This window comes from Oryzias latipes, chromosome 2, assembly GCF_053564925.1.
Source record: "Oryzias latipes strain Hd-rR chromosome 2, Olatipes_Hd-rR_3.1".
Classification (NCBI taxonomy): domain Eukaryota; kingdom Metazoa; phylum Chordata; class Actinopteri; order Beloniformes; family Adrianichthyidae; genus Oryzias; species Oryzias latipes.
Window position 1 is genome coordinate 44,896,106 of NC_136238.1, and position 27,714 is coordinate 44,923,819.

The 27,714-nt window shown below is 42.1% G+C and overlaps 1 protein-coding gene and 1 long non-coding RNA gene across 6 annotated transcripts in view; one reads left to right on the forward strand and one right to left on the reverse strand.

Moving 5' to 3' along the window:
* Positions 1-520: 520 nt before the first annotated feature.
* Positions 521-27,714, forward strand: part of LOC111948779 (uncharacterized) — a 360,906-nt gene continuing 333,712 nt past the window's right edge. The window contains exons 1-4 of one of the 5 annotated variants that reach the window (XM_078941120.1): positions 521-1,034; positions 11,610-11,675; positions 19,747-20,169; positions 23,242-25,997. In XM_078941120.1, the coding sequence (XP_078797246.1) occupies positions 863-1,034; positions 11,610-11,675; positions 19,747-20,169; positions 23,242-23,279 (699 nt within the window). In that variant the 5' untranslated portion in view covers positions 521-862 and the 3' untranslated portion in view covers positions 23,280-25,997. Of the gene's footprint in view, positions 1,035-11,609; positions 11,676-19,746; positions 22,804-23,241; positions 25,998-27,714 lie in introns of those variants that run through there. The other 4 variants (XM_078941122.1, XM_078941108.1, XM_078941112.1 and 1 more) reach the window with 4 other exon arrangements.
* LOC144989683 (uncharacterized) lies at positions 3,014-7,898 on the reverse strand. Its single transcript, XR_013653910.1, has 2 exons — positions 7,775-7,898; positions 3,014-6,851 (listed from the first exon to the last, which is right to left on the reverse strand). It is a non-coding gene; the product is annotated as an uncharacterized LOC144989683 (long non-coding RNA).

A 27,714-nucleotide genomic window follows, 5' to 3' on the forward strand; every position in this document is an offset into this window, starting at 1 on the left:
TTTAACATGTTAAATCTCAGTTATATACTTCATAAATGTGTTAATCTAATTTTAATTAAATTAAGTAAATTTTTCTATTGTTTTTTCACTGTAATAAGAATTTCCAAACTATTGCTTGTCTTTATTATTAACTATACAGTTTATTGTTTATTTATAGTTGTAATTATTCTCTTTAGAAACAGATTTTTAGGATCTTTTTACTTGAAATTTTTTATCCTTTTGTTTTGTTTTTGTTTACTTGTTTGCTTAATAAATTTCTTTATTCATGACTGTAGTTTAGAAATACAATAAACGAATGTGATCAGGTTTAGTTAGTCTCTGATGGGGTTTGTAGTCAAATCTGAATCTCTCAAAATGTTTCCTCGATTATTTGTTTTCTATTTTTATTTTATTTTTTATTTTTATTTCATGAAAAATAAACTGTTTATTTTAAACTTTATTTGCCAGTCAAGTTAAAATGGCTTTTTTTTTGCAACCATCGACATCATGTGAGCGATAGACGACACTCCAGACCAGCTGGTGGCGCTAAAGCACCATGACGCTGTTAGCCAAACAAAAAAGAAGAACAGCACGAGGCGCTAGCAGCGTTAGCTTGTTAGCAGGCTAGCAGCGTTAGCTTGTGTTGAGAGGTCGGTGGTGTTTTGTTGGGACGTTTGTGAGGTTTTTGGACAGAAAGGACGATACGTGGTTCGTGTGGGAACTCTCAGCATTTTCCAAAGTGTCGTAAATGAGTGAAGAAGTGTTGAACGGAAAGACAACGTGGATTGCTGTGATTGTGAGACTAGCAGATGATCGATCGGAGCTGCAGTGAAGAGGACGGCGGTGTTTGTGGGAGTTGGAGCTGAAGATCGGAGCAGGAACCATGTCTTCCCTTCAGTCTCTGAGAGAGTTGATCAGCGAGCGACTAGCTGCTGCTGCTGAAGAAATCTGCAGACTCTGTGAAGGAACCATCGTCCAGTACGAGGAGGAGCTCTGTCGTCAGCGCAGACTGCTGGATGTCATCTGGAAACCACAGCTGCAGCTCCACCACATAGGTATGTCACCTTCATCACACAAACACAGAAGACCTTTGAGATTCATGCTTTTCTTTACTGCGGTCAAGTGAGCCGACATCCGTGGAAGTGTGGTCTCACTAGCCGTCACTGACTTTTAGCATGCGCGTTTACATCATAGTTTACGGTACAAACTCAGTGAGCTGGAAAGACGGCATAAAGCGCTAATAATATCATCCATGTCACTGTTACCCATCATCACAGTACAGTAGCACAGTCCATGTTATTTGATAATCTGTAACCCATCATCAAATAACATGGACTGTGCTCTGAAATCAAGAGGGTTATTTCAAGCCCTATATTGTTATTTGTTGTACAAATGTTTTCATTTGGATTACATGTCTGTTCATTCCATAATAAACTTCCAAAATAACATGTTTTGTCTGAAATATAATAAATCAGACAGATTCTACAAGTGAGATTTAACACTGACTAGAGTGTTTTGTGGGTTGTTGAGCATGACATGAAATGGAATCAAACAGAAATGAAGAAACTCCACGTAAAATCACATCTGGTCCTGTCAACTCTTTCTAAAGTTGCTTCATTTAAGGTGACGCAAAAACTACACTGGATTATTGTTGGTGATGATGTTCACTAACTTCACAGAAAGTGAAATGACCGGAGAAAAGTAAAAATATTGACATTACAAACTAATTTAGGCTCCTCATACAAAGAGAATAACATGTGAACAATCCCAAATACCACTTCTTTCAAAGCCCCCCCCCCCCCCCCCCAAAAAAAATCCCCTGGCAGCTGCATCAGAAATAAATACAATTACAACGTACTATTCTTTATTAACAAATAACAGTAACAACTGACTACTACCTATCTAACTAATGAACTGTGTTGTAGATTGACTTAGGGCTGGGCGATATGGCCTAAAAATAAAATCTCCGAATTTATTTTTTTTTAATTCGATTCCCGATTTTTTCCCCGATTTTTTTTTTTTTTTTTTTTTTTTTTCCCCACCCTACTTAAGGAAAGCAATAAGTACAAACGGCAGACAACTTAAAGGAAATGTTGCTTTTATTTAATCAAACTCAAGACAAATGTAACCCCCATTTCTGGGATGAATAATAAATAAATGAAAACACTCTTGGAATCAAAATTAAGTATAAGATTTTTCTTCTTACTCCCTTTTGGACTTGTGTTTAAATAATTTTGTCTTCTTTTATATAATTTTTGTCTTGCTATTGTCTTATTTTGTTATTCTACACTTGTTTTCACTTCTCCAAAATAAAAAGGTTACTTCCTTAAAGTTCCAGTTGTGTTTTAAGTCCCACTTTGTAGTCTAGACTAAAGGAGACAAACATTCACCTGACAGTAGCAGCATTTTCTAAAGGATTACCAATACAGCTCATATCTGAGGTCTAATGTTTTAAATAATTTAATAAACCCCATGAGTCACGCCCCCCACCCCAGTGGCCGCCTCCTCCGATAACAAAATCCTATGGCAGCCACGTCGCAAATGAATATACAAGTAATAATTACAACGCAGTATTCTTTATTAACAAATAAAAGTAACAACTAACTAACTAACTAATGAACTAACTATACAGGCGTTGTAGAATGAGTATGTGTTTCTCTGTCAGGGCGCGTGCATGTTTAAGAGGACTGAGTGCGTGCCACGCAAGCGCCCGTGAGAGCCTTTGACTCCGATGGGCTTTAGGCAGCGTGGGGGGGGGGTCTATTCCTCCACGTCTGTAGCAGTAAACCCAGACCAGTTCCATCAACAGATGATTTTATTCCTTTCTTGGGAACAAACTTCTCACTCTCACCGGTAGCCATGCTGTTGCTTGCTGCTTCGTGTGTCGATTGTCGCGTGCCATACCGCCGTGTGAAACTAACGCTACGGAAGTTCTGGGGAGTGTTGGAAAAGTATAATCTGTCGCTTTGAGATTACTTTTCCTTGTTGCATGTTCAATAAAGTCGAGAAGGAGAAACCACGGAACTCGGCCGGATTAAAGATTAACACATTTATTTCCCTAACAATATTTCTAAAACAGAGTAAAACAAAATAAAACAGATATCCGGTTTCCCAAAGTTTCAGAGCTTGCACAGCGCCAAATTACAAACGTCTTAACGTGTCAGCCTGTTGGGAACAAAGGAAAGTTCCTCCGTCCAGCTGTTTTAACATCTCGGTTTCAGCCGCCTCCTTCGTAGCACAGCATGGTGTCCAGACTCCTCCTCTGGACGCTCGGATTGGCTGGCAGGGAGCCTGCCTACCTCGTCCGTCCATATTAGGAGTTACAGCATTTGGTCCTGGCTTCCTGCTTCAAACGTCCAGGGGGGTTATTTCAAAGACGGACCACTGTCCGACCACCAACGGTGTCCCCATGGGGGTCCAGCACAGCCGCCCGGATCCCTCTCCGCAGGCAGTCAGTCTCAACCCTTTGTCCTTGTCATGCGAGTTGACACCTCCAGGGTTTCCCACGATTTAAATTGAATCCTAGAGACAATTTAATTCTGGTCCATGTCAGATCTACAGTTAAGGCTTCCAGATGGTCTTAGAAGATCAAAGACTGTTTTCTCCTGGAGGGGGATTAGTCTGCAGCTGTAGCATCAAAACCTCTTTACATATGCAATTATCAGGAAGTCCCTTTTAATTGAAATGACTGAAACCCACAGACAGTAAACCTGAAAGAAAACCTTCAAAGAAATAAAGATAAGATAAAAACCTAGGAGAAATAAGAACCACAAAAAATAAATTCCTTCAGTTTCCCTCTCTTGACCTCACGAAGTGAGGTCACACAAAAAATAAAAACACATCATCACATCATGCAATCAAAACAGCTGTGGTCTCTCGCCCTCACAATCTTTATCAGAACCAATGTGCCCTTCAAAGGTGTGAATGATTTGTTCATAAGTGTAGGAGCGAAAACCTGTCAGAGCTTGCATTAACCGTCTTTAAGAAACGTTCAGTTGGACAGGGGAAATTCTCGCTACGGTCCTGTGCCCCATCAGCGACCATCCCTAAGGATACTTATGCTTCACTGGATCTTTGGCACATTGGCGTTTACAAAGAACAAGACAAAAAATAGTAAATAAAGAAAATGCACAAATAAAAATTCAAATTATTCTAAAAAGTAAAAGATACTAAGACAATAAAATAGCACTTCCTGTAAGGAAAAGGAACACCTGGAATTAAGGGGGGGAATTGAGAAATGTTAAAGCAGAACAAAATTACACAGACGATGAAAAGGAAAAAGAAAATTGTCAAACATAACAGTAAGCAATTTTATAAAATGCAACAAAGTCTAAAAAAGGTCATTCCGGGCCTCGAACACTCGCGTCCTCCTTCTGCATGTCCCACAAGCTCTGGCAAGCTTGGACCTGGCCTCCTATGGACTTCTCAATAAGCCTGTTATTAGAAATGTGACACATCTGATACAACAGAACGGCTGCAAAAAGACTTTGGGTGTCCACTGTGGTACTGTTCTGCCAAGATGATTCTGCTGTGGGTCTAAGTTTTTGTTAGTGTTAGGGTCCGGAAATTAAAAATAAAAAACAATAAAACACAAAAGACAATGAGACAAGAATCAATTTACGCATGCGCAGTAAGAGAAAATATGATGGAAAAGGTCCACCACATTTCTCTTCTCAAAGGTCTGCTTCCCCTCGTGCTGTTTTATGAAGAACACAAGTGGGGAAAAATACAAATTCAATAAAAAGATAAAAGTTTATTATGGGCTGTTGTCTAATGACCCAGTCGTAGAACCTACTCATCCTTGCTGTGGATGAGAAAAAAATCAGATGAACAGACACACAAAGCTTTAAAATTTTAAAAATGGTCAATCTGTGTTACTATTTAAACATTCTTTCTAGACAAATACATTTAAACGATAATGATAAAATAATGTCCTTCTTTTAATCATTAAGACCTCTTTTGTCTACCTCCCTCTCTTGGCCTGGGGCTAAGCTCCAGGACAAACACATAAAACGAATTAAATGTAAAGCAAAATCATGAAAACAATAAGCTGTTTGGTGCATCGATAAGGTGAAGAGGCGTCCTGTCCACGCTCCTGTAAAAGGCAAGGTCACAAGAAGAAATAATACAACTGCAACAGAAGATCTTTCATTAATTGCAGGCAGATGTCATCAACCTGTATTAGCAAAACACAAACCTGTTATAGCATAATGTTCTGTCAGAGAGACTTTAAACAGTGATCAAAAATGCAAGAAGGATTTTATGAACCCCTCTGTACTATAATGCGAACAATTGCTATTTTTATGTAATGGTTCCATTAAAAGAAAACGTGTGCTAAGTCAATAGCAACAAACAACACACCTTGTGAGGTTAAAGGTGACAGCATGCAATATGGATCAGGGACGTATAGGTTTTATAATAATGCAACTCAAATTAACATTAGCTTAAATCATATGCCACACGATCCATCAGCTTTTAAAACCGGTTTTCTAAAGTAAACTATGAAGAATACGAATATTCAATGACACCATAGGTCCACAGCCCAGACTGAGTTTCCTTCATCTGCATCTGTCAATCAGCTGCACTGAGATCTAAAAATCTGTGCTCCTGCAATTACTTGAATCACCACCGGGGGGACGATGAAGAATGAACCGACATCAACTGAACCTGTGGACCATGAAGCATCAGAGAGCGTTTTAACATCACCTCTGCATCTTCATGAGCCGTCTCCTCTCTGCTCAGTTGTTGAACGGCAAAATTAACCTGTACATTTTTATTGAGGGAGGAAAGTGAACACCTGAAAAAACACAATTTTAACCAATGTGTTGTTAATGTCCTGCTTAGTCTAATCCTATGTGAGATACAGCCGTGTCTAACAGCTAGCATCATTGCATTTGTGAGTGTATGAATGCACAATAAGCCGCTCGCCCTCAGGGTTAATATATGTCAGTGTAGTTCAAATGCCACGTGTGGTCTTCTACCTGCTGAAATACTTCTTACTGTTAATCATGCTCTCTGTCATAATGGAGTGTACAGGTCAGACCATTCGGAGGCTTCAAACACAGGAGTCCAGGCTTCAAACCTGAAATTAACGAAACCACCTGGCGTTTCAGGGCCCTTTACATGTCTGCAGTGGGGGTCGGCTGTGGTGTCCGGCATGGCATGCAGTCTGCTGTCTCCTGTTTTGACAAGACTGTCCCATCCCAACAGATTCACAGGCGTGTTTGGTGAATGCACGCATGAATGTTCCACCATCTTTGAGCTTGAAAAAGACAATGGCTCCTGCATCAAGTGGTGTTGTCCGACTTGCCCTGTGGTCCTCGCCACGGTGGAGGAGGGCTTGGAGTGGTCATGGGTACTGTTCATTTTTCCTCCAGACCCTCTGCCTCTTGGTCTGTACATTCTGCTGTTGGGCACCTCGTTGTGGGCTGTCAGGGTTCAGAGCGCCATAGATGCCATTTCCAACTGCTGCTGGGGTCCCCTGGGTGGCCTGCTTCTCCCAGGATTTTTCCACCCGTCCTCCTGTTTCGGTCTCCGAATGGCTGAGCATGACACGTCACTACTGCTGTCTCTGAGGGCATCAAAAGTCAAAATTCATGTTAGTTTCCTTTTCTTTTTAAAACACCTTTTATCCTGTGTGAATTATTTCAGCAAGGTAAAGAATTGTTTTTCTTCAGTTGCTCAACCTCCCCCTCTCTCCTGTCCTGTTTCTTCAAATGTGCTCTGGGGGTCAGTCACTGCTGACTCGGCTCCCTCCTGTGAAGGTAGTGAGCTGCGGAGGATGGTAAAGTTCTGCGTCTTTGTCACTCACCCACGTAGCAGAGGGGGGTTTTCTGCCTAAAGTTTTATGAGATCCCGGGGGGGCTGCTCTTCTGCTTGGAAAAATGTTTAGAAATGTATTAGTCATGTTCAGTCTTCACCGTCTCCAACACCGTCAGTTGATCAGTAATGAAAACCAGCAAAGGGAAAAATCCCTAAAATTTTCTTTGTCCGATATGACGGACATGGAGCAAAGTCTTTGGAAAATATATTGTCTTACATGCATTCTGGCCGCTAATCATTCACTCTTAATCAAGAAACAAAGACAAATTGTTTTGACTTACCATTACTTACTGTACCAGGACTTACTGTTCAAGAAAAAGAAATTTGAAGAAGTACTAAAAGCAACAAAATCCCACAATTTAAGCTTTTCCTTATTTAACCAAAAACACAATTCACACTCTAAAACACAGACAATCAATACAAAGACAACTTTTAACCGTTTTTGCAAAAGACATAATTAGGTACCTTACATAAACAAAATTAAACCATTTCACTGAAATGAATCGTTCATAACTAGCGTTTTAACATTCATGTTCCCTCTTCTCCTGTTCTACCATACCCTGCACTTTCATACCACACCTTTACATGCCCACAGACCCTCCATTTTACTTACAATGCCTTTAATTTCTCCTGCTTGTCACCTTACATTTTTTGTCTCTACATTGCAACATCCTTCCAAATCCTCAAAAACCATGTTTCCCTTTCCTTTACCTCGTCCTTTTCCCCATTCTGATAAAAATTTTCAAATACTATTGATTATGATTCAAACAAACAAAACCACCACTCATTCGCTTCTCATTCAAACAGCAGTGCACAAGATCAAAACAAACAGAAAAACGAACTTTAAACAAATTAAAAATGTCAATAATACTTCTTCGAACAAAACTGAACTTAATCGCGGTTATTAGGACATACAAACAAATTAGAGACATGTATTCACAAGAAAACCGAAATAATTACAAAATTATTTTACCCCAAATGTATTAGACCCTGCAACCATGCACGTTGATCTCGCCGTTGCGGCAGAGGCTCCCGTCGGAGGCGCTGTGCAACATAAAAACCTTTTTCGGCGAACCGATAACCCACTGGAAGTTGTTTTTCAACGCTGTCTTACAACCGACGTCATGATTAAGCCCAATAAGACAATCCCCGCGATGATTGTACCGCAAATTACATCCCAAACTCTTCAAATTTTCATCGTGAAAAAGTTCAGCACGTTCCGTCATACTTGGTCGTCAGGGACGCGTCTCGCCGACCACATGGTACAAACAAAGCCAATCACAGCCACACGTCGCCATTTTGGCTAGGACTCCGTCACGCTTACCACGTGGTACAGACAAAACCAATCACAGTCGTCTACATATTCGAAAACAAGTAAAACGTCCCGTCATTGGTCCGTTCGATGTAAACATGATGAACAAGATGGCTGCGCCCGTAGAGCAGACAATACACAGGGAAATGTGGAAAATACAGTTAAAATACACAGATTTCAAACATTTTCATCCCATTCTTTCCAAAATCGCATACATTTCATTCCATTCATTCTCATTCAAGCCATTTTCACCGCTGTTGTCAAGTCAAGTCGTCGGCGTCATTAAGTCTGTCGTCAAAAGAAAATTCACCGGTTTCCTCATTTCTTCTGCCTAGTGCACCTTTCATTTTTATTGTGAATCTCTCTGTGGTTTCTCTACGCATTAAAAATAATTTGTGAAGGTTCGCTGCCTTCCTGGTTTTTCCGAAAATCCTAAAACGCGCAAAATTAGTTCCTATAGTAACACTGTTGTTTTCGTACGGGATTTCGTACAGGCTCAAACAGACGCAAAACCTCCTAAATTTTAACGTAATCCAAATATCACCCGCTCCCAATTTAGTGTTTATTCAATTTTTGACAGGCTGAACAGACACAAAACCTGCACAATTTCCTTAGATTCAATTTCATAAATTTCCTAAATCCAATCTGCTGTTTCAGGAGGGTGAACCACAAAACTTATACAGGTGCGCTATGCCGTCCACATACTTCACTTCCCCACAATTTGAGTTATTCACTAAAAGAATAACGTAAACAATATGCAGAATTTACGAACAGGTTCCTGCTTTACCTTTTGTTTGTGAGGCCTCGAGGGAAGTCAAGCACGTGGGGGGAGCGTCACCGACTTTTCGCCGAAAGTCTCAGAAATCTCATAATAAACCACTATCGGTCCTCTTACCCGCGTTGCGCTTCCGCGTTTCTCCCCAACTTATCACGTCGGGTTCACCAATTAATGTTGGAAAAGTATAATCTGTCGCTTTGAGATTACTTTTCCTTGTTGCATGTTCAATAAAGTCGAGAAGGAGAAACCACGGAACTCGGCCGGATTAAAGATTAACACATTTATTTCCCTAACAATATTTCTAAAACAGAGTAAAACAAAATAAAACAGATATCCGGTTTCCCAAAGTTTCAGAGCTTGCACAGCGCCAAATTACAAACGTCTTAACGTGTCAGCCTGTTGGGAACAAAGGAAAGTTCCTCCGTCCAGCTGTTTTAACATCTCGGTTTCAGCCGCCTCCTTCGTAGCACAGCATGGTGTCCAGACTCCTCCTCTGGACGCTCGGATTGGCTGGCAGGGAGCCTGCCTACCTCGTCCGTCCATATTAGGAGTTACAGCATTTGGTCCTGGCTTCCTGCTTCAAACGTCCAGGGGGGTTATTTCAAAGACGGACCACTGTCCGACCACCAACGGTGTCCCCATGGGGGTCCAGCACAGCCGCCCGGATCCCTCTCCGCAGGCAGTCAGTCTCAACCCTTTGTCCTTGTCATGCGAGTTGACACCTGCAGGGTTTCCCACGATTTAAATTGAATCCTAGAGACAATTTAATTCTGGTCCATGTCAGATCTACAGTTAAGGCTTCCAGATGGTCTTAGAAGATCAAAGACTGTTTTCTCCTGGAGGGGGATTAGTCTGCAGCTGTAGCATCAAAACCTCTTTACATATGCAATTATCAGGAAGTCCCTTTTAATTGAAATGACTGAAACCCACAGACAGTAAACCTGAAAGAAAACCTTCAAAGAAATAAAGATAAGATAAAAACCTAGGAGAAATAAGAACCACAAAAAATAAATTCCTTCAGGAGCCAAAAATGCGCCATATAAAAACTCGATTTAGTTATTTTTTAAATCGCTCGTAACAAAAAATTCGAATTAATTCATTTAATCAATTTATCGCCCAGGCCTAGATTGACTATGACTTTGTGAGCCCGGTGCGTCTTGTGTAGAACTAGGAGGAAGAAGCGCGCACACATGATGTGTGTTGGGGGTGCGTGTTGATTCTTCTGCTCTCTAGCTGCACGCGAGCCTTCACCTGTGCTCTCTGGTACAGACATCTTCTCAGAATATTATATATTGCCCTGTAATAAACAGGCTGCAGACACTTTGTCACCTTTCTGGTAGCCATGAGGCCTGACAGCCATGAAGAACGCGGGGCAGGAGGCTCCACCTTTGTTTATACAGACATGTTAAATTTGCGCTGCACAAAAAAGTTCCCAAACAAAACATGTAGTGATATTCATGGAAATCTAACAGCGCGTTCATGTTTGGTGTTACAGAGAGAGTGAGAACAGTGATATATATACCCCCCCTCCCAACACAAAATGCTCCCGGCCGTCCTCCGGACCTGCCTCGCCGGACAGCTCGGCCACCTCAGGGCTCCAGACTGCGACCAATTGGTTGCATTTTGAGACCAAAATTTGAGAGTGTGCTACTAAATTTTACATCCAGTCGCACATGTGCTACCGGTAAATTTGCCTCCCCCACCCATCGTATTTTTAATACATTAAACGAGGAAGGGGCACGTCAATGATCAATGAAATAATCAATGAGACGCGAGCGCACACGCAGGCAGGCAGACACACACACTCGCGCACATACTCATGAAACGCGAGCACACATTCTCGTGATGCCTAGGGGGAGGGGCCTAGAGATAATCGAGCGCGCGTAAACATCTGTGGGAAGGAAACGGAGACAAATATCATCACAACTGATATGTGCGTCTGAGCTATGGGTAAGCAAACTATTGATTCGTTCTTCTGACCTGCGGCTGGTGTACCAGTGCCAGAGTGTACAGCAGGGGTCTCAAACTCGCGGCCCCCGAGATGATATTTTGCGGCCCCCGCCTTAATATGAAAGTTCAATTTTAATTCGCCCCACCAGTTTGTATGAAAGACACTTTTTCATTGTCGTGCGCGGAGCTGACCAACCAATCACAGTGGGGTAAATGACTCTTGGGGGCGGAACAATGACAGGGCTTGAAAGCAGGACACCTGACAGCCCCCTCCCTCCCCGGACCACACTAAGGAGTTCCTTACTTTCCTTTAGAACGTATTTTTTCGCTTGTAATTTTCTAAATACATGCAGTCCGTGCTGAACTTTTCTCTAGGTCCACCCTCCTCCCTCCACTCCTGTCTATCTGAAATCAAAAACTGGTTCACCTCAAAACTTCTCAAACTCAATAGCGATAAAAATTAGCTACTTCTAGTAGGTTCCAAATCCACCCTCTCCAAAGCCACAAGTCTAACTCTTTCCATTAATTCATCTTCTGTCTCCCCCTCCCCTCAGGTAAAGAGTCTGGGTGTCATCCTAGATAGCTCCTTATCTTTTCAGTCACACATCAATAACATTACTCGGTCAGCCCATTTCCATCTACGTAACATTAATCGTCTACGCCAGGGGTGGCGAACAAGTTTGACACCAAGAGCCGAATTTTTTCATTGTGAGAGTCAAAGAGCCACACCACACCCTGACCTTTTCTCTGCCTTTCTCTGACACACAGGCGGTGAGGTTGATGCTGGAGAGGCACTGACTCCTCTGAAGTCTGATTTACATCAGTATTTAACTGGTAATTCTTTGTAACTCAACATTCCTCTTTTAATGACCCTTACACCAACAAATACACAAACATCTGGCAGAGCATCCTTCTGGTGTCTGAGTCATTCATATTCACAATAAACACAGTAAATACATTACATTTCAGATGTGTGGAGCATAAATTAATTTTAACTTCATTAGAATTTCTTGCCTTTACATGTTTTATATAAAATTGAATCACTGACTTTTTGCATCAAAAGCAAATAATATATTAAATGTTACTACATTGCAACAGTTGAGTTCATACTTCAGAGTAGTAATCAGCTGAATTACCATTGACCTGGCTGCGTTATTCCCTCCCCCCCTACACATTAAGAGCCCATTAACTTGAATGCACACATATACAGCTAAACAGCCTTCAAGTCACTTCTGCAAACAGGTCCCTGACTTATGGTTTTACAATTGAGATTCCCCCCTTCCCATGAGTCTTAGGGGCTGAAGGCGGGGCTAACTCCCGGTAGCCTCTCTGATCAGTTCCTTTACGTGAGTGTCAGTCAGAACGGACTGATGCCTTGATTTCACGTGTTTCAAGGTAATAAACAGGGACTGGAGGACACATATTGAGGAGAACGTGGACAGCAGTTGAGAACAGCTCTTTTACACACGGGGAATTCTCCGTTCTCCAAAACGTAACAGGGCCTTCTTTTATCTTGGTCACGTCAAACCGAAACTTAACTCAGCAAAGACAGGAAAAAAGTGAGATGACACACAACGCATGCGAATTTCTTTTTGGCGATGCCAGTGGCAGTCATATCACGCTAAGTCGCGCTCAAAGTAGTCAGCAAAACCAAAGAGAAGACAAAAGCGAGATTTGACACAACGCACGCAAAGAAATGTGTTTTGCAAACGCAAAAAATGATTTTGAAAGCAAAAAAAGTTTTTGAAAGCAAAAAAAACAACAATTTTGAGCAAAAAACTTAGAAAGTTTTGTGTTCAACTTAGAAAGTTTTGTGTGCAACGTGGTGGCAGAAATATCACTCCATATTCTTTCAGAGAGATTTCAGCTCAGTCAGCTCAGGTTCTCTCGCTGCCTCATCAAAGACGAGCAGGGATCTCATCAGTCAGTCTCTGCATTAAAGGATCCATGAGAAAAGTGATCTGCGGTCGTTTCTGTCCAGTTGCGCAAGCAGCGTCATGTTCTGCGCTTTATTCATTTGGATTGCAGCTTTCTGCTGTGAGCTCCACAGAGAAGGAAAGTGGGATGATTGCCGTTCTGAATGTGCGCTTTGAAAAGCTTCAACTTGTTAATAAAGGAGACAATTTGTGTCAGATGATCAGGAAGAGTTTTTAATATTTTCCGGGATGCGTTTTGTTCTTTTCTGCCATGAACTATTTTACTGCTTCCAGAAGCTCATAATCATAAACATCGTGACTCTCCATTCTGTTCAGTAAAAAAGTAAGAATCTTCCCTTTCACCACTTTGACCATGAGAGTAACGGTCTGCACGCACATCAAATCTGTATCTATGTGTTCCGGCAGTGGGAGTAACCTGCGCAAATGATTGGCGGTCACGTATGTGTCGGGAGCAGAATCAAACACACACACTGCCAAATTACTTTTATTATTAATTATTATTTATTTGTAATACCCTCTGGCGGTTTGAGTGTGGTTTAAGAGGGAAAAAAAATATGAAATGAGGCAAAGTATATAGAAAATATGATGAGACGCAAAGAGCCGCACGCTCATCGGCCAAGAACCGCATGCGGCTCGCGAGCCGCGTGTTCGCCACCCCTGGTCTACGCCCCTCCCTCACTGTCCCCTCTGCTTCTATCCTGGTCCACAGTCTGGTCACTTCCCGTTTAGATTACTGTAATTCTCTCCTCTTTGGTCTCCCACAAAAAACCCTCAATAAGCTTCAACTGGTCCAGAACTCAGCTGCCCGCATCATCTCCAGAACCCCCTCCTTCAGTCACACCACTCCAGTTCTCCACCAGCTGCACTGGCTCCCCATAACCTACAGGATCCAATTCAAACTCCTCCTGTTCACCTTTAAGGCCCTCCATAATCTGGCTCCTCCTTATCTCTCCCACCTCCTTCATATCAAAACCCCCTCTCGTTCTCTTCGGCCCTCCTCCTCTGTTCAGCTCTCTGTCCCTCCGGCCCGACTCGTCACTATGGGAAGCAGAGCTTTCAGCTGCTCTGCTCCCAAACTCTGGAATTCCCTCCGGAATTCCCTCCCTCCTGACATAGACTCTCCGCCTACTTTCAGATCTAAACTCAAAACTCATCTGTTCATTTCTGCCTTCCCATCCTGATTCACTTTTAATTTTATTTATTATTTTTATTGTGCTTTTAATGTCTATTTTTAACCTTTGTTTTGTAAAGTGTCCTTGGGTTTTTTGAAAGGCGCTTTAAATAAAATGGATTATTACTATTATTATTAGGTCGCACAGAACCGGAGGAAAGTTTAGGGCTTTGGTTAAGCGCGTGGCGGCGTGTCACCCCCGACCACAAACGGTTTATGCACGGCTGTTAGGGCAGCTCACCGCTCCTGCGGGAGTCGGGTCAGCTGAGGAGAATAAATGTCCCTCACGTACATGTGTGACAGCTAACGGGGCTTGAACTTTAAATATGTGTGAGTGACAAGATTTAGTTTTAGACACACTGAAAACACGTTGGGGAAAATGCAACGATAGACGTGTTTGAGATGAACCGGCACCTCGCCTGGATTGGACTGGGGAGACCAGGCGGGGGTGGGGGGGTGGGGGGGTGAGGTGAAGGCGAATGAAGGAGAACAGGAAGTTGGAGTTGTCCTTAACATTCAATTTAGTTTTAATATTCCTCTCCCCCTCAGTATAATTTGTGTTATTATATATTTTATGCTTATTTGAATGTTTTGTAATGGATGTAACCTTTTTTTAATCAATTGGTATTTTATATTATTTTGATGGATCACTGTACTACAAAAACCACCAGGACACATGTCCCATAATGCATTGTTTTGTAGTCAGTAGGGCAGCTTTCAGTCAGTGCAGTAATAAATTTCCAGAAATATATTTCTCACACCAGGTGATCTGTGCAGCGTTGAGTCCACCTGGGTGATCTCAAACACGCTTATTGTGTCACCAACATACATTTCCATCCGTTTTCTTTACTTATTTGTACTGTCATGACAGCGATGCTGCTGTCAGTTTACCTTCTTGTTTCATCTTCAAAAGTGCAGAATAAAATGTGACACTGAATTAGAAACAGCACATTGTAATTTCTGCATCTATTATTAAAGTATTTATTAGTAATACAGTGGAAATTAGTAGATTTGGTTAGAATGTTGATTAACGGTATGCGCCCCTAAATTTTCTGGTTGTGCCCCTAAAATTTTCAGTTGGGGGCCACAGTGCTCCTAGTGAAAAAAGTTAATCTGGAGCCCTGGTCATCCTCCGGACTCATCTTCTCAGCCTCGCTGGTGTGCCAGGCCCGGCCTCATAGGACTCTGCTGTTGCCTGTCACAGTTTGTCCTACGGGCCCCCTCAGGGGTTGACATAGCCCAGAAATTTGCACTGGCCCAAGGGGCCAGTAGTTTTTGAAAGTTACTGGCCTGACACAGCGTGACCCGCCGCTCTGCAGGTGCTTGTAACTTTAGGGAGGTCCGGGGGCATGCCCCCCCCCCCCCCCCCCCCCCCCCCCCCCGAAAAATTTTAACATGGTGCAATTTGGTGCATTCTGGTGACATCTAGCACTTATTTATACACTTTTTCAATTACTGAAAATAGAGCGCATCAAACTTAAATCGGCTCTAGTCTGTTTCAGATGTTTTGAAGAGAGCACTGCAGTGTAGTCGGTAACACTAGTTCAGAAGTTTTCATGCTGCTTCTCATCACTGCTATTTCACATTTGTTCCTAATCAATAGTTAAGAAGTTTTATTTACTTTTTTGCTCTGACTGCCTTGACGTTCTGCTTTTTGTTACTGTTGCAAAGTTAGATTTACTTTTTAGTTACTTTAGTTACTTAATTAAATTAAATAATTGAAAAATTAAATAAAATAAAATTACTGAGATCATTCAGCTAACTAGAAATAATTACTGCTTACAGTGCTGTAAAGAAAAACAAAATGAAGTACTTTGACATTATACTGCATTAGAGTCTGAGATTCAGGTATTTGGAGTTGCCTTTGATTCTTTGACATTCAGCTTAAAGCTTAGTGCATACAGTTTCATCTTCAATGCATTCATTAAATATCTTGCTGTCCATACTACTAATTCCACCCATTACTCCATCTAATATATTCCTATCTATTCCTGCCATGTCTTCCACATCTCTGACATGCTTCAGTCTCTCTCCAGTGACGGTGTCGGATTTTAGATCATCGCGGTGAAAACCCACCAGGGGGCGTGCTGATCTTTGTGTCAGTTTCAATATATCTGCGTAAAATGTAAACCCACTGGCTTGTTCCTTCGTTGTTGCTGTTTAACATTGTTTTGTATTGAATTGTTACATTCAATAAAGTTTGAAGAAAAAAAAGTAGAGTGAGCGCGTGCCGCGTGGTGCTCGGCAGTGACAGCCGCCCACGCAGGTGGGAGACAAGGAGAAGAGTGATAAAAGGTTTCCCATAGAAACCCTTGAAGTCTGAACACAGGACTAGCAGAGAAAGTAAATTATGAAGACGAGGTAAATCTACACGTTTTCGCAAAATATACTTTATTGAAAAAGGTGAAAAATATATTAACCGTTAGATATTTTAGTGGCCCGAGCGGACAAGTGAAAAATAAAGTCTTGTGGTCCGCACTGCTCGAAAAACAGGACCGGGCCAGCGGACAAATGGCTATGTCGAGCCCTGCCCCTCCTCTTTGGTTGACTTTTGGAACCTCAGTGCGGTTCCTTGAGGGGGGGGGGGGGTACTGTCATGGTTTGGGTTTCTTTTGTATTGGTTTTTCCTTTATATCTTGTTCTGTCATGTTTGAGTTCTGTTTCCTGTTTTACTTTGAAAGGTTTCCTGTTTTGTCATGTTTTTGAGTTTTACTTCATTTGTCCCAATCTGTCCTAAACATGTTCACCTGTGTCTTGTCTGCCCTGTCTGTATATAAGTCTTGTCCCTGCTGTCCATGTCTGTCTCCTGCCACGTCTTCAAGTTTTGCCCACAGTGAGTCTTGTTTTGTTTTACCCTGCTCTGCAGAGCATTATGTTAATTAAACCCCTTGCCCTGGAACTGTTTGTCTCCCGCTAGGGTTGTGCCGATGGACGATACCATCGTGATGGAGAGACACCATCGTGATGCCACGCCCCCGTCACGCTGCGAGTGAACCCCATTAGCCGCGGTTACATGTGCAAAATATCTTGATGGGATCAATGGTCGGATTAGAATCCAACCGTGTAGATGAGCCCAGAAAAACTTTTTCAGATTTTAAAAACATTCACATGGGTCACAGTTTCGGTCGGAATAAATCATTCGCACATGCGCTGTAGTGTTTTTAAAAACCGGAAGTGAAACTTATTTCCGCCGAGCGGCTACATACATAGATACGTCAGCTCGGTAATATACGAGATGATCTCCTAAACATGCTTTTATTAATGTTACGGTTATTATGAAGCGCCTGTTCGCGCATCATTTTAATTTTAATCCGTGTGATCAGAGCTTTGTCTGTTGAAAAACGGAGCTGGAAGCCAGGATTAGTAGTATGCTAACACGGGCGAACAACATTAGCATGAACATAAAATCCATGCGTGAAACCCTGCAATCTGCATCTTGGCTGTACGTAAATATGTGGGAATAACATCAGCCTTTATTTTGTCGGGACACGACTGGAAACACGAATGTTTGAACGGTTTCTAAGGACTGAGCGGCCTTTCTGCTTCGAAGCTTACACACTGCGTTAGCTAAACTAGCGCTCCGAGCTCTGCCCCGACACACTTTTACCGGGAGACCTGCTTCTCCTAAATTCCGGTTGCTCGTTCACATAGAGCTGCGGGACGGATCATAGTCCTAAGTCTCCCACACGTTACAAAGCATCCTTACTTCCCCTAAAACACAAAACTCTAAGTCCGTCTGCTCTGCTAGAGACACGTTCGCTCACTCCACCGGTCTAATCAAATGCAGGACCGGATCAATTCTTTTTCTATTTTGTTAATTTTATTTTTTTTAAGTCACTTCCCTCAGTTTAGACTGGATCATCGCAGATGTGTCATTATTTGGGAAATAAAATAAATAAAGTAATAAAGTAAAATGACGAATAGCAATTATATAAGAACGAAAAATTTAAAATACCCCCCCGACGATATCATCGTCCATCCCGATGGTTGACTGCAAACATCGTCAACTGCCAATTTAAGGGACATCGCCCAACCCTACCTCCCGCCTCTGCATTCTGGGTCCTTCCTGCTCACCAGCCTTCCCCACCTGACAACTTCCCCGCAAGACAGAAACTTCTTTTGTAGAAGGATGTGTGTGTGGTTCTTAACAGCGCAAGTGTGCGTGTTTAAGTAGAGTGCCCACATGCTTCTCTAAGAGACAGTGACAGCAGCGCGCGGGTGGGTGCGACGAGGAGAGAAGGTTGAAGAGTGATAAAAGGTTTCCTATAGAAACCCTTGAAGTCTGAACACTGGACTAGCAGAGAAAGTAAATTATCAGCAAAGATGAATGTGTTTAATGTGTTTATTATAGCTCCAATCATGCAGCATATGCAAAACTCTAAAAAAAAAAAAAAACTTTAAAAAAAAGTGCGGTGGTCACAGCCCTACCAGAGAGCACAGGTGAAGTGCAGCTAGAGAGCGGTCCACTGCAGAAGAATTCACACGCACCCCCAACACACTTGTGTGCGCTCCTTCCTCGAGCCGCTGACACACACACATACTCATTCTACAACACCTATATCAGAGGTGTCAAACTCATTTACCGAGGGCCACATCAGCATAGGGGCTGTCCTCAAAGGGCCAGATATAACATATATATGTTACTAAATGTAATGAAAAATAAATGTAACTACTCCGCAGTGTTAAATAACTCATTTATTTATTTATCATAACTTTTTGAAGTGACACTTACAGTTGCATAGAAACATGTTTGCTTGTTATTCTAGCATAAATCCTTTTACATTTGATTCTGTCAGGTTAGGTTATATGGACAGTGGTTAAGTCCTAATATTTAGTTGCTCAATCCGATATTTCAAGTCCAATTCTCCCTAGATATGAATAAATACACACCTATTTTTATTTTTTTTATTTTAAGAAATTAAAATCTTTTATGCTCTCTCTCTCGGGTAGAGCCGTGAAGGTGTCGGATTTTTGATCACCGCGGTGATGAACCACCAGGGGGAGCGGTGTCGCGGTTAAGCGCAGCCCCCCCCCCCAAAAAAAACCCACACAAAATCCTCTGGCTGGCAGCCGTGTAGCGCACTTAAGACGGCGCGCTGCTTGTAAAGAAAATGAATACAATGGAAATGAATAATTAGAACGCAGTAAATTTGTTGTATTTCCTCGTGAGACGGGAACTTCTGTTGTAGAATGAGTTTGTGTGCTTCTGATAGCGCTCCTGTGTGTGCAAGGGAGCCACGTGCCACGTGCAGAGCAGGGGGCAGACAGTGAGAAGGCGTGCGACTAGAGAGAGAGACAGGCGTGGTGGGAGAAAAGGATAGAACAGTCTGAAAGAAAGAAGGAAAGTCTGAACACTGGACTAGCAGAAAAAGTAAATTATCAGCAAAGATGAATGTGTTTAATGTGTTTATTATAATTCCAATCACGGACCATATGCTGAACTAAAAAAAGAAAAAAAAGTGCGGTGATGCGGTGATGAGGTCATCGTCACAGCCCTACTTGCGGGCCACATAAAATGACATGGCAGGCCACATTTCGCCCGCGGGCCTTGAGTTTGACACATGTGACCTATATAGTTAGTTAATTAGTTAGGTACATAGCAGTTACTGTTATTTGTTAATAAAGAATACTGCGTTGTAATTGTATTCATTTGGGACCAGGGGATATTGTGTTTTTTTTATGGGGGGGAGGGGGCTGCGGTTAACCGCAACACTGCTGGTCTATCACCGCGTGACAGCTCTATCCAAAAGTCCTGGAAACGTATAAAAGGCTCTTTGCTGTGTTTGTGTCCCTGCAGGCCTCCCTCAGCATTGGATGACTGAAGAGGAAGATCAATGCAACCAGCAGAGGAACTTCAGAGTGGAACAGGAGGAACCAGAACCTCCACAGATTAAAGAGGAACAGGAGGAACCAGAACCTCCACAGATTGAAGAGGAACCAGAGGAACTCTGCATCAGTCAGGTTGAAGATCAGCTTGATCTGAAGCAGGAGACTGATACCTTGATGGAGATTCCTACTTATGAAGAAGATGAGAACAGTGAAGCAGATCTAAACAATCAGCAGAGCTTTAATGTAACTGATAGTCAGGGTGAAGAAGGAAACCAACATGAAGAACCAACATCAACTACAGATGAAGAGACAGACCCACAGAACAGAGATCAGAGGAAGAGAAGAGACAGAAGTCATGTCCAAAGTGTGGACAGCTCTCACATGTCAGCAGGTCAGTGTGACTCTGATGTTAGAAAAAATCACAAGAAGACAAATCTTGGTAAGAAATACAAACAATCTCAAAAAGAAGAGAGACTTTCCTCTATCAGGTCTGGTAAAAACTCAAGAATAATTACTAACCTGTCTGACTACATGGAAACTGGGTCTGATGAAAGATGTTATATCTGTAAAGAATGTGGTAAAAGCTTTTGTAACATTTCTCTGTTCGGAATTCATGCAAGAATCCATGCAGAAGATAAGAGATTTTCTTGTAAAGAATGTGATAAAAGTTTTAGTCGCAGATCTAGTCTCAAAACACACATGAGAATTCACACAGGAGAAAAGCCTTTTTCTTGTAAAGAATGTAATAAAAGTTTTAGTCATGTATGTAATCTCAAAAGACACATGAGAACTCATACAGGAGAAAAGCCTTTTTCTTGTAAAGAATGTAAAAAAAGTTTTATTCAAATATATCATCTCAAAGCACACATGAGAACTCACACAGGAGAAAAGCCTTTTTCATGTAAAGAATGTGAAAAAAGTTTTAGTGATGTGTCTAATCTCAAAACACACATGAGAACTCACACAGGAGAAAAGCCTTTTTCATGTAAAGAATGTGAAAAAAGTTTTAGTGATGTGTCTAATCTCAAAACACACATGAGAATTCACACAGGAGAAAAGTCTTTTTCTTGTAAAGAATGTAAAAAAAGTTTTAGTCATGTATGTAATCTCAAAAGACACATGAGAACTCACACAGGAGAAAAGCCTTTTTCTTGTAAAGAATGTAAAAAAAGTTTTAGTCTAGTATCTAATCTCAAAAGACACAACTTGTAGGACTTTTTCTTGATAATGTAGGAACTTAGTGTATACTCTAAATTCGAAACTTTTCTTATAAGAGGTCGACCTCTCAATCTCTGTACCACAGCAGAAGGCTTTATTTTATAGGGGGAAAGGTTCTGTATCTCAGAAAAATTAAATATTAAAAAAAAAAGCTTTTAATGCTTAAAACTCCTGGGGGAAAACCCCAATATTCCAATAAACTCCATAGCAACCTGAGTTGTCATTTCATGTACATAGAGCCACAGGCTGATGGCCTCCACACCATATTGATGAAATAACTTCATCAGAGGGAGGCACAAGTGAGTATTAAATGCTTAGAAATGAATTTTTCTAAAATATAAAATAAAAAAACTTTAGTTGTTTTGATATATGATTTGCTACAGGAGGTCCTTTGTCCCAACAGCAGTTAGACTATAGAATGAGACAGTTCAGAACTGTTGAAACTGCTGCTGGATTTACTATTGAGTTATGACGTGTACTTTTATTTCCACTTTTATTACCATTTTAATTTTTACTGACTCTTTTTTTTTCAAACTGCTATATTTCTTGTTTGACTGCTGTAACAACTGAATTTCCCTCCAGGGATCAATAAAGTCTTGTCTCGTCTTATCCTGATTTTCTTGGACAGCTTTTTTTAGGTTTTCATCTTCTCTAAGCCACAATTATCAAAATCAAAAAAGTAAAGGATCAATACAATTCAATCTATGTTGTAAAACATTTCACAAAATGAATTATTTTAGGGGACTTCCGGTGTTGACGAATGGAGTAGACGCGTGTGTCCGAGCTCCCCGCTTTTATTAACTTCTACTAAGCCACCTAATTAACTAGATCAAAATTTGCCCTACAAGGACTAATTCAACGGCTTACCTAAGCAACCATGTCCAAAAAAAGCAGAAAAGACGAGCAGGAGAGGGAAGAAGCGGCTGGTGTTAGCGCATTCACTGCTGTGTTGACTGCTAAGCTAGCGGAAACTAAGTCCGAGCTGACACCTACGCAAGGTACGAGGCCAGACTGAGCACTGTTCAAGCCACAGTTGATGACCATACAGAGCGCATTACCCACTTGGAACAGTATGCCGACTCTACCAGCGTCGAGGTGACGGAAATGAAGACCGCGCTCTCAGCCATTGCGGCAGACAACGCTAAGCTAAAGGCTAAGCTAATTGATCTCGAAGGCCGGAGCCACTGCAACAACATCCGAATCTTTGGACTTCCCGAAAATATTGAAGGGTCTACACCAACAGCTTTTTTTTCACAGCTGCTTTTTGAAGTGCTTGGCGCTGACATTCTAGCATCTCCTCCGGAATTAGACTGTGCACACAGCTCACTAGCTGCTAAGCCAGGGCCCGCCGGTAAGCCACGGCACGTCGTGATATGCTTCCACCGATTTCAGACTCGTGAGCTGGTGGTGCGGACGGCTCGCAGACTTCGGGGCAATCTCTCCTACAAGGGCTCTCCTATCCATATCGTGGAGGATTACTGTCCGGAGGTTTTGGAGCAGCGCACCCAGTATCGAGATGTCATGAGGAAGCTTTACCAGCTGGGCCACAAGCCTGCTCTGAGGTACCCAGCTAAGCTGTTTGTCGTGATGGAGGTCGGCTCCAGGAAACATCTTCCCTCGGTGAAAGATGCTGCCGATTTTGCCTCTCGTCGCTGCCGAGATGATGCCGATCAGTCCCTTCCTAAATCTAACTAGTAACAATATGTGACCTGGTACTAGTTCCTTTTTGCCATGTACACACCTTTTTAACGGCTTATTTGCACTTTTAAAGAAAATGGTTTGTGCAATATTTCTGCCGAGAAAACTTGATCCTATATATATATATATTTTTTTACCTTCTCAACCAAGTGGTGGTATAACCAAAGGTTGCTATTACTATTCACACTGCGATATTTTCCTAAGCTAGGTTTTTATTTTATTTTTTTATTATACATTTTTTTTTCATTTTAACTGTTTATTTATTCTTCTCTTAAGTTGCTACAATTAGTCTAGTTACACTTTTCTAAGGGTAATTTTGACTTCCGTTATTGGGACAATTATAATGTGCCTTTAAACTCGGGGATTTGGGGATTTTGAACTAAAGGGGGAAGTCCCGTTGTTAGGTGTTGACACCTTTGTGCAATGGACACTTGTTTCTTGTTTTTATGTATGTATGGGGATGTTCAGGCCAAGATTATTATGTTATTTTATTATTATTGGGTTATTTTTCTTTTTTTTTCTCTCCTCTCTCTCTCGTTCTACTCAGATTTCCTTACAGAGACCAGCCTTGCCTTTCCGACCTAACATGTCCGCGCCCATCACTTTAATTACAGATCATGTTTGAGGTATGTCTTCTGTAAACATAAATAACAGATTCAGACTTATTTCTTGGAATGTGAAGGGGCTGGGGAATGCCACAAAACTGGGGCGCGTAATGACCCATTTAAATCGTCTCAAGGGAGATATTTATTTTCTCCAGGAAACTCACATGCTTAATAAGGAAGTTGTGCGACTTAAAAAGCATTGGGTGGGGGAAGTCTTTTACTCCACATTTAATTGCAGGGCCCGTGGTGCAGCTATGATTTTTCGTAAGGATCTTCCTTTTATCGCAGAAAAGTGGGACTACAGTGCTTTTATCACTAAACCTTTTTTCATCCTTTCCAGATCTCCAAAATCACTATATAATCATGGGTGGTGACTTTAATTTTGTGCAGGATCCGCAGCTTGATCGATCTTCTAACGCTTCTGCCCCCCCCCTACTAGAGCAGCCAAAATGCTATCGACTCTCTCTCGACAGTTTGGTATTACTGACCCATGGAGGCATAAATTCCCAGGGGGAAAATCTTTTTCATTCTTCTCTCATGTTCATCGTACCTTTTCTCGAATTGACTTTTTTCTTTTAGACGTACGACTTTTGTCTAATCTGGTTTCTGTCGACTATCACGGTATAGCTATATCAGACCATTCTCCGGTTTCTCTTGATCTGGCCATACTCTCCCAACCTCGCCCGTTGAACCAGTGGAGGTTCAATGCTGTCCTCCTTGCTGAGGAAGCCTATAAAGAGTTTATACAAGCACAACTAACTCTATTTTTTGAACTAAATGACCTGCCAGAAACAAATAGAAGTAGTCTCTGGGAGGCCTCTAAAGCACACATTAGATGTCAACTAATTTCTTTTATTTCTAATAAGAGGAAAATGGAGTCTGCTCGTATAAATCTACTTTTGAACGACATCAAGAACACAGACCACTTATTAGCTGCTAGTTTTGATCCAGACCTGTATAAGAAACGACTCGCACTACAGACAGAGCTTGATCTTATCTCGACCACGGAGGTCAGAACGCTGCTACTCAAATCCAGACAACGTTTCTATGAATCAGGTGACAAGGCGGGGAAGCTTCTTTCATACCAGGCAAGGGCTGAGGCATCTTCTAGGCTTATTCCAGCAGTATTATCTCCAATGGGTGCGATAATCACAGACCCAGTTAGTGTAAACGAGGCATTTGCGAAGTTCTACTCGACTATTTTACAAGCCCCGAAGGATGAGGGAGGGCTTGCCCTGCCAGTCTTCAGATTTTACTATTGGGCAGCAAATATCCAGAAACTTCTTTTCTGGATGAATGACAACAATGATACCACTTCAAGCTGGATTCAGCTGGAAGGGAAATCTTCCGAATTTTGTCTACGCTCAATACTGTGTTCGCAGCTTCCCCTTCCCAGTGTCCATATCTGCCCAGTGGTGTCCACTTCTTTGAAAATCTGGAGTCAATTCAGGAAACAGTTCGGCCTCATAAATCCTACAGTCCTCACATCAGTCTACAAAAACTGTAGATTCGGACCGTCCAAAACCGATCTGTCATTCAAACTATGGCACAGGAATGGGATTAAGTCAATTTCTGACTTGTACGCAAACAATGTTTTCTCCTCATTTGAACAATTGTCAAAGAAATATGACCTCCCAAAACAGCATCTCTTCCGTTTCTTCCAGATCAGGGACTATGTTAAAAGACTGTTTCCTCATTTTCCAAATCGCCCCCCAGAAACTCTACTAGATGTTCTTCTCTCCAAAGACCCTTTTGTTAATGGCTGCATTTCAAGTCTTTACAAGTCAATTTGGACAGCATCTTTAAAGCCATCCAATACTGTCAAAGCTGCATGGGAAGACAGTCTTAACCTTAACATGACAGAACAACAATGGAGGTCAGCATTGTCTCTTTTCCATTTGTCCTCTATTTGCGCCCGCCATAGATTGATTCAGTGCAAGATTGTTTACAGGGTCCATTATACCAACGCCAGACTGGCCAAAATGCATCCTTCTATTAGTGATTGTTACGACCCTTGTCGTATTTGTGTATGTTTTTTATTTGTATTTAATGCTTTGTATATGGAGAGTTTGTGTAGGGGGGGGAAAGTACTTTTGTATGTGTGTAGGTTCTGTTCTTTTTTTTTCAGGTGACCTGGATGGCTGCACTAAGGCCTTGTGGCTGCCCATGATTGGAGGACAAGTGACTGGTGCTGCTGCTCAGGATTGGAGGGAGGATGATTGATGGCGGCACATGATTGGAGGATGAGACTTTATAACCCTGGCATCTCCACTGCCCCAATGGGGGGGGGGAGAAAGAAAGAAATATTTAGCTGGAGGTTTTGTCTGTCTGTACTCCCCCCCCCCATTGACAAATCTGTGTGAGGCCCTTTGGCTGTGTAGACTCTTTTGGTGAAGCTTAGCTTATTGGTAATTTGTATCAGGATTTTCTTTTGTTGTTATTTGTAGAGCAGTAGGGGTGAACGGCCATTTTGTTTGACTGTTTTTCTCCTGTTTTGGTTGAGGTTCAGGGAGACAGGTCAGACTCTGTCATTTATTTTTACTTTGGTTTCTGGAAGGTCAGATAGAGCATTTGACATTTGAGTTAGTTCTGTTTTGTTTATTATTTTGGCCTGTGTTCACCCTGAAGTTTGATGCTCCTTTTTCTTTCCTTTTGTCACCTTTACATGTAGGACAATAAACCCTTATTTGTACGGAAATTGGTTTTGGCAGCTTTATTATATTAGGTGGGTTTTGTTTTAGGGCTTACCTTTTGCATTTTTGGGTCATTTTTCTTATTTGATTCATCTTTATGTTATGCCCCCACACCCCTAGACCTAGGGTGCATAACAGTGATGCCTGCAGCAGATGCCATCTCTCTCCTGCCAATCATGCCCATGTGTTTTGGTCATGCCCAGTGCTCGCGGCACTTTGGACAGATGTATTTGATGCATTGTCGAGAGCCTACAGACATACCGTCACCCCAAATCCCATGTCGGCAATATTTGGTCTTCCCCCAACTTCAGACACGCCGAGTGCGCTGAAGCGGGCCATTGCATTTACTACCTTATTAGCACGCAGGCTGATCCTGCTGAACTGGAAGCTCCCCCGTCCCCCTTCGCATGTTGGGGGACGGGGGAGCTTCCCGTCTGCTTTCCGTCCAGGGAATCAGTGCAGCTGACGTGTGAAAACTTAGATAATTTAGTCAAAAGCCTTGCAGCAGCATTCTGGAAAACCTGGAGCCGTTCTCAAGATTTATTGCTCAAACATGTGAAGATGGAGTTGCAGTAATCAAGTCGAGATGAAATAAAAGCATGGATGAGCATCTCCATCTCAGAACGCAACACAATTGGACTCATTTTTTCAATGTTTTTAAGATGATAAAGACTAGAACGTACAAGTGACCCGACATGGGATTCGAGGGATAAAACCGGGTCTGGGGTTACCCTGAGGTTCCTAACAGACGGTTTGATAGAGGAAGCAAGTGGACCGAACCACTGGACTATCTGGGGGGAACTGTCAGGAGCACAGACTAGGACCTCAGTTTTGGGCTTCATTGAGTTGAAGAAAAGTATTATTCATTCAACTCTGGACTGAATCCAGACACCTGCGTAAAATCTGTATTTTAAAAACATCCCGCGGTTTAAAAGTCTGTCCAGGAGGACATAACGGTCAACAGTGTCAAAGGCTGTGGTCAAGTCCAGTAGCAGTAGCACAGAGCATTTTCCTGCATCACTCTGCATCAGGATGTCATTAGTGACTCTGAGAAGGGCTGTTTCAGTGGAGAGAGCTCTGAAAACCTGACTGAAACTGCTCAAAAGTGCCATGACTAGGGCTGTGACGATAACCGCATCACTGCTGTGATGAGGTCATCACCGCATCACTGCACTTTTTTTTTCTTTTTTTAGTTCAGCATATGGTCCGTGATTGGAACTATAATAAACACATTAAACACATTCATCTTTGCTGATAATTTCCTTTTTCTGCTAGTCCTGTGTTCAGACTTTCCTTCTTTCTATCAGAATATTCTCTCCTTCTCTCCCTCTGTGCCTGTCATTGTCTCTCATAGGCGCCGCGCGCTCTCGCTGTCTGCCTCTGCGCTGCACGTGGCTCCTGTACACACAGGCGGCGCTTTCAGAGGCACATCCTCATTCTACAACAGAAGTTTCCGTCTCGTGAGGAAATACGACAAATTAGCTGCATTCTAATTATTATTTTTCATTGCATTCATTTCCATTACAAGCTGCGTGCGTTCTTAAGTGCACGACACGGCCGCCCGCCGGAGGATTTTGTGTTGGGGGGGGGCGGGGGGGTATTACTGTTCTCAGTCACTCTGTAACACCAAACATGAACGCGCGCTGTTAAAGTGCGATGAAAATCACTACATGTTGCCTCGCATGCAGCTAGACAGCTGTCCGCTGCAGAAGGATCAACAGG